General features: G+C 47.4%; 7 protein-coding genes across 7 annotated transcripts; 4 read left to right on the forward strand and 3 right to left on the reverse strand.

Moving 5' to 3' along the window:
* Nucleotides 1-362: 362 nt before the first annotated feature.
* On the forward strand, nt 363-1581 carry PEX2_046880 (uncharacterized protein; the record flags this gene model as incomplete). Its single annotated transcript, XM_016741963.1, has 3 exons — nt 363-667; nt 749-1384; nt 1434-1581. The coding sequence occupies 3 exons, from the start codon at nt 363-365 to the stop codon at nt 1579-1581; spliced, it is 1089 nt and encodes a 362-aa protein (XP_016603193.1).
* Nucleotides 1582-4050: 2469 nt separating this feature from the next.
* On the forward strand, nt 4051-5215 carry PEX2_046890 (uncharacterized protein; the record flags this gene model as incomplete). The annotated part of the gene is made up of 4 exons (XM_016741964.1): nt 4051-4133; nt 4182-4644; nt 4694-4888; nt 4949-5215. The coding sequence occupies 4 exons, from the start codon at nt 4051-4053 to the stop codon at nt 5213-5215; spliced, it is 1008 nt and encodes a 335-aa protein (XP_016603194.1).
* An 817-nt stretch (nt 5216-6032) lies between these two features.
* Nucleotides 6033-7912, reverse strand: PEX2_046900 (F-box protein; the record flags this gene model as incomplete). Its single annotated transcript, XM_016741965.1, has 2 exons — nt 6033-6377; nt 6446-7912. 2 exons carry the CDS (start codon nt 7910-7912, stop codon nt 6033-6035), a joined length of 1812 nt encoding a protein of 603 aa, XP_016603195.1.
* Nucleotides 7913-8097: 185 nt separating this feature from the next.
* PEX2_046910 (uncharacterized protein) lies at nt 8098-9120 on the reverse strand (the record flags this gene model as incomplete). Its single annotated transcript, XM_016741966.1, has 1 exon — nt 8098-9120. The coding sequence occupies one exon, from the start codon at nt 9118-9120 to the stop codon at nt 8098-8100; it is 1023 nt and encodes a 340-aa protein (XP_016603196.1).
* An 859-nt stretch (nt 9121-9979) lies between these two features.
* PEX2_046920 (GMC family oxidoreductase) lies at nt 9980-12021 on the forward strand (the record flags this gene model as incomplete). Its single annotated transcript, XM_016741967.1, has 4 exons — nt 9980-10377; nt 10460-11037; nt 11087-11752; nt 11804-12021. 4 exons carry the CDS (start codon nt 9980-9982, stop codon nt 12019-12021), a joined length of 1860 nt encoding a protein of 619 aa, XP_016603197.1.
* A 673-nt stretch (nt 12022-12694) lies between these two features.
* On the forward strand, nt 12695-13223 carry PEX2_046930 (putative glyoxalase family protein; the record flags this gene model as incomplete). The annotated part of the gene is made up of 3 exons (XM_016741968.1): nt 12695-12828; nt 12889-13085; nt 13147-13223. 3 exons carry the CDS (start codon nt 12695-12697, stop codon nt 13221-13223), a joined length of 408 nt encoding a protein of 135 aa, XP_016603198.1.
* A 1434-nt stretch (nt 13224-14657) lies between these two features.
* Nucleotides 14658-16545, reverse strand: mfs56 (uncharacterized protein; the record flags this gene model as incomplete). The annotated part of the gene is made up of 3 exons (XM_016741969.1): nt 14658-15214; nt 15275-16195; nt 16257-16545. 3 exons carry the CDS (start codon nt 16543-16545, stop codon nt 14658-14660), a joined length of 1767 nt encoding a protein of 588 aa, XP_016603199.1.
* Between the last annotated feature and the right edge of the window lie 240 nt (nt 16546-16785).

The raw sequence follows: 16785 nt of genomic DNA on the forward strand, positions 1-16785 counted from the left end.
TTGAGACTTAAAGAGATTCACCCCCCGGAAGATGCATTAGCCGCTCATTGTCTCTGGTCCAAAATAGGGAACTGCATATCGAGAGCTCTCTATATTGATAGCTCGTGACTTTTGAGATGGACTTGCCATTTTATCTGATTCTCAAGTTTGTACGTACACAGCAATATGCCTGGGTGGAACGCGTCTTCATAACAGCGCGTCCGATAACTCGTTCCTACTTGTCTCCCATCCGTTCCCCTCCATTCTCTTCTTCCTAATTTCTTGCTCTCTCGAGTTTAAGATCACTCAAAGTCTTTGATTTCCAAATCTTCATCTTATCTTGTCCTCCATACGTCAATTCGCCTCCGTCCGTTTTCATCGCCATGTATCATTTGCAGTGCTTCCACGAAGATCCCGAGCCAGGCACTCGGCCCCTCAAGGAATGGCCATGCAGTCCCGATAAAGTCATGGAGCTTCTTACGGCATGGTACGACAGTGACAAGCCTTTTTTCAAGAAGCAAGACCTTGAAAATGTATCGAACCAACTCAATCGCCGGTACAACACCAGAAAGAATAATTCCAAAAAGCAACTGATCTCTGTCAAGGGCCTCACTGGCTCCAAGATTAGTTACGAAGTGGTGACTGGGCAAAATCACACGGGAGCTGCCATGAATGAAGACTGGGAGATGTAAGTCGTTGATGTTTCTTCAGGGCTTCTTCAGGGCTCTTATGGCACGTGACACCAGCTAACATATACATGCCACAACAGCCAGCAACCCAATATCAGGTACTCATGCTATGAACAACTCATTTCGTCAGTGGAGTATGGAAAAATCAAACTGGAGGAAGCCTTCTTTCCGTTGCAGATTGAGCATTCCATGCTCGTTCGTGCTAGCGACACCAAGCTGCCCATCTCCGTGCCATACATCGAGAACTCTGAGGCTGTGGATGAGTTTCTCCGGAATGCCCTGAAGAACTGGAAGGAATCTCCTGAATGGGAAATTCTCAAGGGGCTCCTCAAGCGTGTCCCCACCCATGAGATTCACAAGATTATTGGTATTGCATCTGGATCGATGGAATTCGGTGCCGATGATGGAGATTGCACCCGTCGCAGCGCTGTGCAGCATTCCCTTATGATCGCTCTCAAGGAGAAAATTGAAGATATGAAAGATGCAGAGGTCCGATGCTATGCCCAGGAACCCCGCTACACCGCCGTTGACGCCTGGGCTCTTGCGGAGCATGGCTGCCAAGTTCTGGAAGACCCTCAAGCTTTGCTTGAAATTGACAACGACTGCATTCTCTTTTCTTGCTGCCCAGCTATCCCACTGAAGGAAATTACTGCTGACTTTGCTCGCCCTGTCATGCTGATTTGGGATCGAGTTGTCTATGGAGGAAACAGGAGATTGTGAGTCTGATTCTGACCTTATATTCACTTCACCTTGCTAACTGACCAGTTCTCCTATGCATAACCCGAACTCCACTCGTGTGGTGAACATGGTTGAGGATGAGTATGACTGCTACTCGTTCTGGGACTTGCACGATACTGTGCTTGCTCCCTTCATGTCCGAACTGGTTGTTTACATCCGCCGTAGTGCGGAGTAAACTCAACGGAAAGATGATGTGTTAGATTAAATCAATCAGTCAATTAGTCAATCAATCAATGTTTGATTAACCTGTCGCAGTCGAAGTAGTTGCGTATTACTATGCAGGCGCTTCGTCCAACCGAAGCAAGAACTCGAGTCCAAACGCCGAGTTGGGATTACTCCCTAAGAGTATACAGATACTGACCGTAAATATTGTGAGATCAGCCCATTCTGATAACCCGTAAAACCTATAAACCTATACATAAGAAATTAACATATAATGTTTGCCAGAGGTTTCACTTTCGCTCTCCATCTTCAATCTCTCATTTCTTCCTTCTCACTCACTCTCTCCTCCGCTCTCTATTCCCCCTGCCTCAGTTTCAATTGATTGGTATGGTGGTCAACCCTGGCTGAGTTTCTCGTTTCATAGTATCGCTTCTCGTCATTGGCTAATGCCCATCGTCTTCCACATCTAGGTCTATAGCCGTAAGGCCTATCGGTTCGTCGTCGTTATCCTCAAGTGTTATATACTGAAACTGCTGGAGGAGACCTATTTGGTGCATAAAGTTGGCCACCTAGCGAGTGGCCTGCGGGCTTGATACGATCTTGTCGTAATTCATCTCCTGAATACCAATGTCCCACGGCTGCTCCCACAGCTTCGTGCGCGGAATGATATACTGCGGGCACTATATGATTCGGTGTCTGTGAGCCTTCGTCACAACTGCACCGGTCTGCCTCGGCTACCTTGATTTTAAACAAGAAGTTTCGAAGCCCGATCCTCATTATACGCATCTGAATCAGAGTTACACATTGTGGGTTCGACAGTCCTTCTTACAAACGGAGTGTGTTCTTGTTCGGCCCCTGCACTAAGCGCTTCGTGGGTACAGAAGTTGTCTCTCGCCCCCACTGCCTCTCCCACCGCTCTCTGCTTCGCTGGCGTACCGCTCTCTTAGCAGTAATGTGTTGGATTGGGGTGTGTCGGGGACGATGGAAAATGTCCAAAAAAAAATCTCTTTGATCTTGGGGGGAAATAGTTCTGTTTCTATGGGTTGCCAGGGGAGTTTGCAAGACCCAAGAGTCTTTGATCGAGTGGGAAACCAATTCTTTGTTGAAGGCCAAAATCGTGTGACTGTGGCTTCATTTTTTGTGTATGTCTTTGTTTCTCTGTATATTTATCAATCAAATCTCCTTTCTGTGTCACAATATCTCCAAATGATCCCTTTCGGTCGCCTTGATCCTATAAGTGAAGAAAGAAGCATATGTATGGCTGCCAAATCTCATGCAGTGATGAACTATAAAAGTGGAGTTCCTATTTATGGATTCCCCATGAAAGCAAGATAATTTCTGTATTTCTGACACTAAAGGAATGCATATACTTCACACAATTCCTATAGAAGGTAGACAGCTGATTCACAATAGGTATGGTACAATATTGAATAGTACAGTGAGAACTGAATATTATATAGAATCTGGGATAAATCTTTTGCAAATCCATTTGAAGCCAAAATAAAGTGGCAAACTGTCCAATCTCTTTATACCTAGAATAGAGGGCTATATTTATAGACTTATCTTCCACCCCTATAGGTTCATAAACTCCCCATTCATTCGCAACGATATCAGAGATAGAGTCAGGGGAAAAAAATGATATAGCTTCATTCTACATAATTTTAATGACTGAAAGCAGCCTAGATTAAAATGTTTCCCTACAATACAATATAATACAAGCTTTGTGTGTAGAAACGGGTGATGAAAGTGTCAAACTGCATCAGTACCACTAATATCGATTCTATAGGAGTCCAATATTCTTAATATAAGAATTTTATGATATATAAGTGATACTAAATTAGGTTAAGTGTTAAAGAACTCTGATTCTATCTCAGTTACGAGGAGTCGACTATAATTCTTAACAAACAACAAATGTGAATATTAGTGCCTGGTGACTTGAGCTTAAGGTCTTGAGGAATCAAACCTGAGTGCTAATCATATCTTCAAGCCTTTTTACCCCTACATTACCTAGGACTTAGTTATAAAAGTAGTACCTAGTTACTCGATTTCCTCTGCCACTTCTTAGCCTTAGACCTGGCAGTGACCCACCGGGTGGTCTATGATCTTAGACCCTCCACCTGACCCTCTACAGATCGCTTATGGGTAACCCTCTACAACCTATAGCGACCCTTAGATATATCAATTTATAGTATGAAGCCTAATTGAGGTAGATAAAACTAGGCTTCTCCAGAACCCAGTTCGCAGAAAAAAAATTGTAGAGTGTCTTCGGATGTACGGCATAAGCATCAGCCCCAATCCACCCTCTGAGACAGCTCTCCACTTTTAAATTCTAAGCATTGTAATTGGCCAGGAAATCAGCCTGGGGGAGCTGAAATGACTGCGCTATTGGCAGCCCGGTCGGAACTTCGAGAAAAACGTGACGTCCCTTAACGGCATTTTAAGACGTGTTGAAAATCAATGCATGCGACATTCACAGTTGAACATGTACAAATCCAGAACGACAAATGAATGGATTTTCGGTGGGCTGATGGCGGCCCAGGCGGTCATAGTTCTGGCCCTTGAAATGTAAGATTTAGCTCCCACGAAAAATTGCAACTGATCTAACAGATTCAGCTTTATCCTCGTGGAATGGCAACTGTGGATGCTACCAAAAGCCATTCAAATTACTCCCTCATACACCGTCCCCATTGAAGCAGCAATCATATGGTTCGCTTGTATCTATGAGTTCTCGCTCTCCCTCGATGCCATGCGTCATAAGAACAACCTCCTGCTGTTCGCCATCTGCGTGTGTAATGTTTTTCTCGTGGCCTTCGGAGCCATGCAATATCCATCTATGAAGGACTTCTGCAAAACCATGCCGGAGCAGCGGGCCATGTACGATGAACCGCTGGTCGACATCACGAGGAACATCTGGCCACAAATTCGGGGCCCACAACTTGCTGTTCCGATTTTTGTTGGCATCTTCACCCTTGCAATCTGGTGGTTTGCCTTTCAATTGCACAAACAGTATGCCTGGTCGATCTACCGGAGTGTACAAGGTGATACGCGCGCAAAAGCTCGACATTTTGCGTACGAAGTAAGTCCACAAGTTTTGTTTCGGGTTTTAGCTGCTCATGGAGATATAGGTTTACGTGGTTTTGGTCAAACTAGACGCTTTCTTCGTCATCTGCTTCATTTTAGAATATGGCTTGATTGATGTGCACTTCATCGAGCCCGAATTTGGATTGACCATGTCAATTCCACCCGTCCTAACATTGATACTTATTATGGGGGTATACATCATCCGCAAGGAGCACAAGCCACTCATGCTCTTAGTCATTGTAAGTCAAAAACTCATTTTCACTTATATCTGAAACGTCAACATTCGCTAACACAAACAGGCCTGCAATTTGGGCCTAATCGCATACCTGATATCCCGGATCGTTGTCCTTTACGGAAAAAGTCTCCTCGCCTTCACACCATCGAAAGGCAAAATGCTACTTTTTGGATTTGCATCATTGGTGTTGACTTTCCTCTCTCTTGGGAGTGGGATGCAGTGCTTTATGAACTTTGGCTATGGACTGAAGCATATTCTGGCTGGCAAAGCTCATTCGGTTCGTACGTCCTATGATTTCCACACCATCTCTAGCCACACCCATGCCGGATGATATTTCCTCTCGCCAGTTGTCTCTTTCTTAGACTGGCATCAGAGTTGGACAGTGCTTTTTTCATTATACTTATAGAAATCTAATTTTTCAATTTTGTTCAATCAATCAATCAATCAATCAATCAAAGTTCAATTAACAATTAACCTGTTACAGTCTAACTAGTTACGTATGACTATGCAGGCGCTTCTTCTAACTAAAGCAAGAACCAGACTTCCGCAAAGCCCAACTTTGGGCCCAAGGTCCGGGCTCGAAACCCGACCCGTAATGAGCTAGTCTTGATTGTCTTCTATGTTGGCTAGATTGCATTGAACAAAAAAGAAATAGCCTTGGTAGCGAAGACAGCTTCATAGTTTTACTTTACATTTGTACCATTACCCACATTTGGAGATCATCACTAGGACTTCCAGATATTTTCGACTATGCATTATCATTTTGTTTTCTTGTTCTTTCCACTGCCCGTTGATCTCTCAATTGAGACATCATTCCCGAAAAACGTTTGTTTTCGTTGTTTGTATTGGTATTCAAGCGGCTTTTGAGTTGACTATCGCCTGTTTCATGGGATCACATTGAACCAAGTCTTCTATCAGTTCCAGGGTTAAGGGTGCTGTAGTGTCTGCGCCCTAGAGGAACAGCTGTCAGTCATAAGATAGGCTGCAGCAAATTAGTAGGAGAGTGCATGATTGTGGGTGTCGGAGGTGACAAGCCACTGAAACACAAAGCCTCGACACCAGTAAGATCTCCTGACGCGTAAGGTCTCCTGCATCAGGGCTAGTGCACGGCAAATCTAGGCCCCATCGGGTGTATGCGGCTGCTCGTACTAAATCTCTTCTTCCTCTTCATCCTCAACCTCATCCATGCTCTCCCATTCATCTTCACTATCGCTCTGCTCAAGATCTGCATCTTCGCCAAGCATAGCAATCAGCTGCAACAAGCTGTCCTGTGGATGCCAGGTGCCTTCGGATTGCAAAGTTAGGGCGGGGCCACCAAGACCATCCACCGCTGAGGGCTGGTCCGTGTCACCAGAGGCAGAGGAGGATTTGTCAGAGAGGTTAGGGGCCAGGCTGAGGATACGAATGACTTTTATAGGAAAGATTCGAGGAATACCTCTGCCTTGCGGTGGAGGTGTGCCACCTGGAATGTTGGGGTCACGCCAGCCAAGGGTCTGCGATTTCTGGTGTTAGCTGTTTTACTTTTGCCTTTTTATGTTCATAGGTCACAAAAGGAGCTCACGGTGTAGGTAGTCATAATAGCATCATCAGCCAACGCCATGTAACTGACTGGCACAGCAAGCTGCGGCGCGGAGCTGGTGAGCAACGAATACGAAGCACGGGCGGGACTCTCCAAAGTTTGAACCCTATTGTTGTCATCAAGGGCGACGACATATATCCGATCTTGAATTTCGAACATCACACGGTGGTTGCGGATTGATAACCAGCCACCCATGTCAAAACTAGAACCGTCGGATTCGCATTCCAATATGGAGCTGCTCGCCGCGAGACTAGCTTCGTCACGGAGAGCCTTGCGGAAATCAGGGCATATAAATACACGACCAGCGCGAGAGAAGCCCACGAAGAGATCGCCGTTCAACATTCCTGCTCCCCATTCATCCTCCCCATGCCAGACGTGATCTGGGTCATCTGGTGGTGACAGCGGGCCTTTGGCGACCTCGATTGGTACCAAACGATCCTTTTGGAATGCCCCGGGTGGGAGGGGTTGAGGTCTTGGGCCAAGTTGCGCAGCGCCTGTTAGTGCTGCACTAGTAGAAGCAGAGGCAGCTTTGGGAGGAAGGATGTGATATTTTTCCGTCGACTTCGACGGCTTCAAAATACCCAAGAAAGCACCAGACTCCTTGTTGTAGGCAAAATAGCCTTTTGCTCCCATCGAATAGATCACAATGTCTTCGCTTTGGTCCAAGTGGCCAATGCCACCCCCCTCAATCTTCAAGCGTGTAGTCAACTTAGGAGGTCGCTGTGTCATATCGTACACAAAGCCCCGACCCTCGTTGGAAACAACACAGAGAGTCCAGTAGGATAATTGGAATCCTCTCGTCTGGCAATCATGATTCAGGATAGCGATGCGCCGGAACTCTCCACGCTTTGCGCCTTCAAGATCTGTCTGCCAAACCTCGAGCGAATCTCCTTCACTATCAAACACAGCCATTCCATCCTGATATTCCAAGTGTGCGTGCGGGCGAACTCCATCTTTTTCGGTGCTGGACACCGACGGGAGTTGCCAGAGGATACGGCCCGTGTCCATATCAGTGACGTTCATCCCGCCAGCATGGGAAGTGGAAATGAAAAAGCGGCGCTTAAAATCGGCACGGAATCGCCAAACGTGGTCATTACCGATTTGTAGCACCGATTCCTGGCTGACTGGATGCGGCTCGGCCCAATTGCGGGCCAGAAGTGTTTGGCGCTTACACAGGTCTTTCCATGATTCCGTGCCCTCGAATACTTTGGCAAAGCTGTGGGTATCAGAGAGGAAGGAGAGATCGCGGCTGCCTCCAAGCGGCTGCGTGGTTTTAGCTTCGGATGTGTAAATAGCTTCTTGGTGAGTGACGTCGATAAATTGATGCCAAGCCTTAGAGGCCGCGGTCAGGGACGCAAGCGCGGATACCGGGGTGAAGTGTAATATTTGCAGGACAATTTCTGGTGGTAGGACAGTGAGAGGGTCCGCCACGGGTGAGATGGCGGCCATATTTTCAAAAAGTAATGGAGAGTTGTTGCAGAAAGCAAATTAGAGAGGTGGGGGGTTCGCAACATTTTGTCGTTCTCCACCCAATATGCGATGACGTAGCCGTTTCTATATCCGTGGATAGGCATAGCAAATAGCCTCCAGGGGAACTTGGGATGTCTTGCCCTAAATTTAAGCTTAAACACATCTCAATCCGCTCGCCCCCAGGTCCTCCAAGTATTGGATTCCCAACCGAACCTCCGCTGCAATGCCTGCCTCATTTGAAGGTGCCTCATTCGCTCTTCCATATGTTGAACGAACTCTTCCCGGTCTCGATAGCGTTTTCTGAATTCCTTCACAAGAACCGGAATAACCTCCCACCCAACAAAAAGCAAGAGACCAGCAAATAAAGCAAACAACTGATCCTCTTCGTTAATTGACTGGGGGGCACATGGCATGAAGAAGCATGAATGTGATGCCTTAACACTGCGAGTTACATAAGCCACGAAAACATACCAACCACTCGCATATCCCGCCGTACAAAGCCAAAACAATGGAGCTGCGAGCATGAGGAAATATAGATAAAATGGAGCCATTGGTAATAGCCCCATCCACCATCTTGAATCTTCTGTGACATCGATCATGATGATCGAGATTACTACCACAAATAATGACACACAGATCAAAAGGCGCACCACCTTTACCACCATTATCGATGCTGTCGCTTTGTTGAATGCTTGCTTCAGCAGTCTAGTCAATGCTTGTTTCGGTGGTCTAGTGAGCACCCTAGGTAACAAGGATATGTCCAATTGGTCGAGCAGCCATACAGAGAATGGCATGATACAATATGGAGTCCCAGCAGCAACAATCAAATTGAGGTCATAAGCACCGCTGTTTATGCCATACCAGTATAGCGCAGGTATTCCCATTGTTTTGATAGGAGCAGCTGAGTGCATGAGCGCCATGAAGGGCAATATCATTCCGAGCAAGAGTGTCCGTAAGCGATGACGTCGGGTCTCTAGGGTGTCGAATAACATCATTGTAAGAATATACTGCATCGAGCCATGGAATGTTCCCCAATATGTGACGGTAAATGCCGCCCCAATGGGGCCTTTCAAGCTGTTTAAATCTGCAGCGTAGGTCAAGGAGTCGAGTGGAATACTTTTAGCCATGCGGACTCCACGAAACAGGCCAACCGCAGCCCAATTCGTGCCGAGCAGAAATAGCCACATGTTTGGATCAAATCTCTCTTCTGAAGCTCGAATGAGCCGCCACCACGATGCCACGATTGAAAGGAACCATCCTGCCCAACTTCCTGGTCCATAAAATCCGCTCACATTTCCGATGCCAAGGACATCAGGTGGTTCGGATGTGACATCTAGATAAACCGGGAATCCGCTGTCATAATGCTCTGTGTCAGGCGTGGGAGCCGCATCGGATGAAGGGCTTGTCTTGTCAGTCGACATTGTGGATACCGTGTTGTCGGAGGCTGGGAGGCTAGTGGTGTAGCTTTGTTCGACATGAATGATTGCTGTTGGGTTCGAACCCGTTTCTTCTGTTGTTTGGAGTGCAAGCCCACATGTTGTGGATGTGAAAAGGAAAGACAACAGTACACCCCTCCAAATCATCGCATGTGTTGCAAGCAAAAGACTAAAGACTTGGGGCTATCCTTGATGAAGGCCACCTCAATATTTTTTCCTTTCAACTTCCGAGCTAACTTGAAAGTCCTGTCCGGGCAGTTATATGGGAAATGGATTTCTCGCCTCGGCCTGGGCGTCTCGTATAATCGGGCTGTGAGCAAGCGTGTCAGCAGCCTTCAGCCACCGACTGGCGCAGTGGCGTCGACGACATTTCAACAAAATGCCTCCTCCCATCTCCTCGCTAGAGATATTACCCATTGCCATATGATAATATTCATAGGAGGTTGACGAAAGGTTGGTTTTGCGTACCCCGCAAGTACAAGCAAGTACAAGCGACATCCTTGCATATAATCAGCAACTGTCCCGTTGCTTGGCACACCAACGAGGCTGAGCGCAAAGCAGCCCAATTACGAGAATTGATTTGATTTTCTCCCCATACCCCTCATCAGTCATGGGTAACGAGACCCTCCAAAAGTTCACTGCCCTCGATCTCGACTACTTGATTATAGGCGGAGGTACAGCAGGTCTAGCTGTTGCTGCGCGCCTCACTGATGACCCAGAATTCCGCGTGGGAGTTATCGAAGCCGGCCCATCGGTCTTAAACCTAGATGATAATGGCGCGATTAACGTTCCCGGTCGGTATGGCGAAACCATCAACTCAAAATACGATTGGAAATTCAAAACTACCCCACAACCCGGCCTAGGAGGAAGATCACTACCATGGCCACGAGGTCGTATATTAGGCGGTACAAGTGCGCTCAATCTCATGGCCTGGAATCGGGGTCATCGCAAAGACTATGATGCTTGGGCGGAACTGGGGAATGAGGGGTGGGGATGGGAAGATCTACTGTATGAGTTGACCAGCTTTCAAAGATTCTGATTATATTTTGAATCTCACCGGCTGATCTGTGAGATACTGAATTCCCTGCAGGCACTTTTTTCGCCGGAGCGAGAACTTCCACCCACCCAGTGCCGCTCATCAGAAACATTATCAGTCTTCCTATGATCCCCAGGTTAATGGAACGAAGGGCCCTCTGCATACAACTCACGCCAAGCAGTATGGCCCTACACACCAATATTGGCACGAGACACTGAATAATCTCGGAGTTCCATCCACGCGCGATAGTCTGGCTGGCGATAATACAGGCGTCTGGAACATGGTCTGCACAATCGATCCAGATAGCCAGGAGCGCAGCTACTCCGCTTCTGCATACTACCACCCCATTGCCAAACGCCCAAACCTGCATATACTGACTGAAGCAACCGCCATGGAAATTCTGTTTGAATCCGAGGATGATGAGTGGTACGCAACAGGGGCTCGAGTACGCTGGAATGGACTGGAAGCAAATATCAAAGCGTACGAGGAGATAATTGTATGTGCTGGTAGTGTGCAATCGCCACAACTTCTGGAGCTATCCGGCATTGGCAACCAGGACATTTTGAAAGCGGCTGGAATTGAGACGAAGGTTCACAGCCCCAATGTAGGAGAAAACCTACAGGAGCATATGAGTATGAGATATAAATAGTGCTTCTTGTGATCTTGGCTGATGTTTATGAGTGACTGCCACCATCTTCGAAATACCCTCCACGATTCCAACCCGTGATGACATCCTTAAAGACCCAATTCAACGCGAAGCTGCGGACCGCGCCTATTACGCTTCTCAGACCGGGCCCTGGACTGTGATGCCCTGTTCAGTGGCGTACTGTCCGCTTTCGAAGATCCTATCGCCCCAGGAATGTGACGAACTACACACTCAGGCTAAGGAAGTCGCGCGAAATACAGGACGTACACATGACGCTCTTCTAGCCAGTCAATTTGAGACCGGCCAAGCGCGCGGTCAAATCGAGTATCTCTTCGATCTTGGTAACTGGAGCCCATATTTTGTCTCTGAGCCGGGAAAAAAATACGCCACAATGCTACAAATGCTGCAGTACCCTTTCTCGCGCGGATCTATCCATATACCCCCTATGAGGGAAAACAACTATGAAAAGGCCACGATTGATGACAAGCCCGTGATTGACCCGCGGTATTTTCTAGGGCCTGGGGAGATTGATAAGAAGGTCATGGCCAAAGCACTCAGATGGGGAGATCGAATCTGTCAGACTGAGCCTTTGGCCAAACTTATTCACGGTCGAGTCTTTCCTCCTCCTGCCAATGGGGCAGACTCCGAGGAGAAAGTATACGAAGAGTTCGTCTCAAATTATACTGTCACCGATTGGCATCGTATGTTCTCCCTCCAAGATTCATTCAGCAAATCACTAAAAATACATACAGCAGTTGGAACATGCGCTATGGGTGAAGCAGATGGCACCAATGCTGGAGTTGTTAATGATATGCTACAGGTGCATGGGGTTCGTGCTCTGCGGGTTGTAGATGCCAGCATCATGCCATTGCAGGTCGGGGCACACATCCAAGCCACCGTATATGCGATTGCGGAGAAGGCGGCGATGATGATCATGGATGACTATTTTGCTCGAAATGATCCACTATGAATCTCATGAAGCTTGCATCCAATGATAATATCCCATCTAAATGGCATTGCAAATATTTTGCCTGGTAATCGCACACTAGCAAGGGTGACTGTCACAACGGAATATCTGCCAATTCATATTTTTCGGTTTTCCATTGTTGCACGCCTCTCTAGTTTCGGAAATATCGCTCAGAGCAAGTGAAACGTATCCGGTTCTATCGGACTACTCTGCATCTCATCATCCCCCATGTCTGTGAAACACAGCCTGCGCGCACAAGCAATCTTGGCGATGTCCTCTAGACGAGGATAGCCTGGGAATTTCTTCAATAACAAACACAAGACTAAGATGGCTATGAATATGCCTCAAATAAAAAGACCGACTGAAAGCAGAAATCCCCGACCTTCGGCTACAGCCGACGTCAACTCTTCCCCTCTTAGGAGGGGCAACCGGCCTATTATTTAGCCCGAACAATTGCGACATGACGTTCGGATATTTTTCCAGAGATTTATTGGATATCTTATCATTCACTAATCTACCAAGCCCAACCTCCACATCGTGTAGTAACCGTCGTCATACTATTTGTCACTTGACTCATCTCCCATCCGACACGGAAACTGATTCCCGCGGGGCTTGAATATATACCAACTCGCCTCACTCAAACACAACTACATATACACATCCTCTATCCGACACCATGATTTCCGGAATCGCTCACATCAACCTCCCAGTCCCTCAGGGTACATTAGAACAAGCCAAAGAGTTCTACGGGACCACCCTCGGACTCACCTTAGCGCCGGTACCGGAGCTCCAAAAGGGAACAATTCTATGGTATTGAAGCGAGCTATTTCTCAAAAAACAACAACAACACATCTCTAATCCTATTAACAGGTTCAATATCGGCTCCAGCGGACAACAAGTGCATATTAGCTTCGGCGCGACCGATCCCCTCTCTGGCCGGCACCCATGCTTCAAACTGTCTTCCCGCGAAGAACTAGAGGAACTTAAAACAAGCATCCATGATCACCATGTGCGTGGTGGCCCCGCAGCCCCAATGGCTGCCGATACGCCCGGCGAGGTAAACTCTGGTGAGTTCAATGTTATCTTTAACACATCCCTCGTATGGCTGTTTGCTAATTATTGCTGCAGGGAGTCAAGGGAAAGAATATCCCACGCGGTTCTTCGCTCGGGATTTTGCTGGAAATCGACTTGAGTTTACTACGTGAGCAGTTCTATTGATTTGAATTGAATTTGTGTCTACGAAAGCGCGGGTATGGGATTATCAATCGAGTCGCTGTTTTGACGGTGGCTAAATAGGATATCTACGGCAGGTTCTAGACGCCATCGCGCCAACCGACCAGGCAGCAAATTAGCAATAAATTAAATTAATAACCCATACCTATAGCCCAGAGTAATGAATGTAATACTATTCGTACCTTTTTAAATCCTAGAATTCCCTTGTTTCTTATTATACCCTTTAAACTAAAGAATTATAAGTAACTAGCTCTTTTATCTTTAAGATTAGCTTAGATAATACTAGTTTAAAGTTGTAGATAGAGCTAGAGGTTTAACTCAATTGCCTCTGTGGCCCACGGTTTGAACCGCTTCTCGAGGGTGGCGAACCAGCCCAGTTGTAGGGAACGGACACTTAAATCCTACCGTTCCTCGTCAGACAGTTCTGCGCTATACCAACGGGCTGCCGCCTCCCGTAGGTATAACGGGAGGTTCGCGCGAACTACCTCCTCGGACTTCAGAGGGATTAACGCCTTTAGCTAGTTAAGGAACGTATAAACATTCGTATAATATATGGCTCCCCTAAGAGTGCGGATATATACGTCTGACGTAGGGTCTGGTATAAAGTAACCTACGTCGTCTGTCTTCTAATTAGTCTTCCGCACAACCCAGTAAAACCTAGACCCAACCCAGACCTAACCTAGACTAGGTTATGTTCTGGGTCGAGACCTTCGACCCAAAATGGGTTTTGCGGAAGACTACTTCTAATATACGGTACTGTGGGGTATATCCTATCTATCTCGGCCTACCGGCCTGCGGATCTTATCATGACGAGCTATAATGATGTCATTAACTATTGTTCGAACTCCATTAGCTTCGCGAGAGCGCGTACGGAGTATAGGGTGAATACCTCGTCGATAACTTTCGTAATTTAGCCCTTAATAGGGTGATATAAGACGGGGGTCCCTACGGGTTATGCTGCTGTAGGTCGTAGGACTAGTTATAGTCTGACCCGTTCAATTTCCTAAGCTTAGAGGCGCCTTTAAAAAAATATCAAAAAGGACCATCAGAAAAGACCATCAAGGCCGCAAACAAAGCCGACTATCTATCCCAAACATTGCTATACACGAGGTTTCTGTCAAAACATGTAGGTTGGCACGATGGCGTCTAAAACCTGCCGTAGATATCAATGAGAAACGGTCAAATATCAACAGCTTCAATACTATATGGAGTCATCTATCTAAATTAGACACTAAGTCCACATTGCTTTTGAGCCCAGGTTTGCAAGGGCTTCATATCCCATAATCTGACATGAGATGTTGAAAATATTCGAATTTCTTTATTACTCTATATTCTAGGGTATACCATTTCCTTATATCAGTCCAAAAGTAAAGTCACGGTCCCGTCCACGGGTATATATGGCCTCTCTAGACGGTTACCTCGCCATCCTCTAGCTCCTCCCCTCGATCCCTCCTTTCCCTCACAATCTCCCTTCCAAATATCAACCCCCAGAGGTAGGACCTATTAACAACCTCATGAGCCCCCTCCTTCAAAATCCACACATTACCAAGGAAAGTAGTAAGCAAAACAGACAGCCACATCAACGGCATCATAGCAATGAAAGCCCACATAACACCCCCCTTAGCATCCCGCTGCCCAACCCCACTCTTATTCGTAAACACCGTCGACATGATAGTCAATCCGAGCAGACCTCCAAACGGAACCGCAAACGAAGCAAGACACGATATCTGCGCCGTCATCGCGGGGAAATACGCCAACCCATGCATAGATGCTGGGTTCATTCGCATCCCGACTCCGTGCCCAACTAGCGCCATCATGCCGTAGATGACACTTGTTTTGCCTGCATGCACGCCCCATGCCAGCACGGTCATTCCTACTGCTGACGTTATGCTGCCGAGGAAGAGGGCTGGGAAGGTTTGCCGGGGCCAGACGTTTGAGGAGAACATTGCCATGTAAAGTCCGGCTGTTTGGGTTAGTCAAGGTTCGTTTCATATAGTAGATAAATATGTATAGATATACATACCAGCTAAGCCAGGAAGGAAGTATAGCAGTGCGATACCGGCATCACTAGAGCTCCTCCCTTCCACCAACGTAAAGTATATATCCATGAAATACATAACGGCAAACATGGCTATCCCGACCGAGAAATTGATCAGGAACAGCAAACCAATATCGCGCTGTCTCAGTAATTCCCACGGAACCATTGCCTTTTGACGCGGGAGGACCCGTGCCATCAATGAACCAGGCACCATACAACGCTCATAGACGACCCAAGCAATCGTTAGAACCCCGCCGATCACCAGCGGTGCTAGTACAGCAGCGGATTTCCAGGAGTAGTTCCCACCCGCCCAGGTCAACGCAAGAATAAGGAGACCGAATCCCCAGAGGAAGAGGAGTTGGCCACCGTAATCAATAGTCGAGATCCTCGCGAGGAACCGTCCAGACCGAGTCGAGATACCACTTCTCTCGTCCAATTCAGGAATAGGCTGCGGACCCTGCAACTCAGTCCTCAGAACCAGAACCACGACAACCATTGCTACAACCGCGATGGGCAGGTTAATCGCGAAACACCACCGCCACGATGCCTGCGTCAGATACCCGCCGACCACGGGGCCGATGCTAAACCCTATACCAGAGACGAGGGCGAATATCGTCCAGTTGACTGCGTACTCGGCGAGGGAGACGCGGTCGGCGAGGATTGTGCGGATTGATATGTTAACGCCTGCGGCACCGATGCCTTGGAGAGCGCGGCCGAGAAGGAGGACGCTGAATGCTGATGTTGGGGCGCCTGTGCAGACGGCGGAGCCGATCATCATTATGAAGATTGCGGATTGGAGGACGATGTGGCGGCCGAAGAGGTCTGTTAGTTGGGCCCAGAAGAAGAGGAAGGCGGCGGATGTGAGGTTGAAGACGGAGATGATCCAGTTTAGTTGGTTGATTTGGTCTGTGGGTGGTTATTGGTCAGTTGAAGATTGCTGCTGAGGATTTTTGTGTGTGGCACGTACTGAAATCCTCTACGATAAACGGTAGAGCTGAGGCTACGATCGTTGTATCCAGGGCTTGTAGGCAGTATGGACTGAATAGTCCGAGGATGATCTTCCAGCGGTAGACGTTTCTTCGTTTCTTCTCTGCAACTTGCTCCGGGGAGCGGATCTTCTTTTTCTTTCCTTCATCAGGCTGTGGGATATCGACCGGTGTGTCTAATTCGATTGCATTGTCTGGTGTGTTTGAGACTGCAGAATCTATGCGTTTCCGCTCATTTCGCTTCTTGATTTTCTTGTATATCAGAAACATGAGTTCGGTGGGATATTCAAATGAGCGAGGGTGATTGCTTCCGAAGCAAAGCCTGGAAAGAGCGAGCCATCTTTATACCCTCTACTCTACCTACCTCTGCCACGAAGTAGGAGATGAAGAGAAGACGCCAAGCATTCAATGGACCCGATATTTGACCCAACTTGGGCTTAGCGTTCAGTCTAAGCCGCAACCCTCAACCCTGGAGCCCTCCGTTTTGAGATACCTATGCGATATCTTCAT

The sequence above is a fragment of the Penicillium expansum genome (genome assembly GCF_000769745.1).
Source record: "Penicillium expansum strain MD-8 chromosome Unknown contig147, whole genome shotgun sequence".
Lineage (NCBI taxonomy): Eukaryota > Fungi > Ascomycota > Eurotiomycetes > Eurotiales > Aspergillaceae > Penicillium > Penicillium expansum.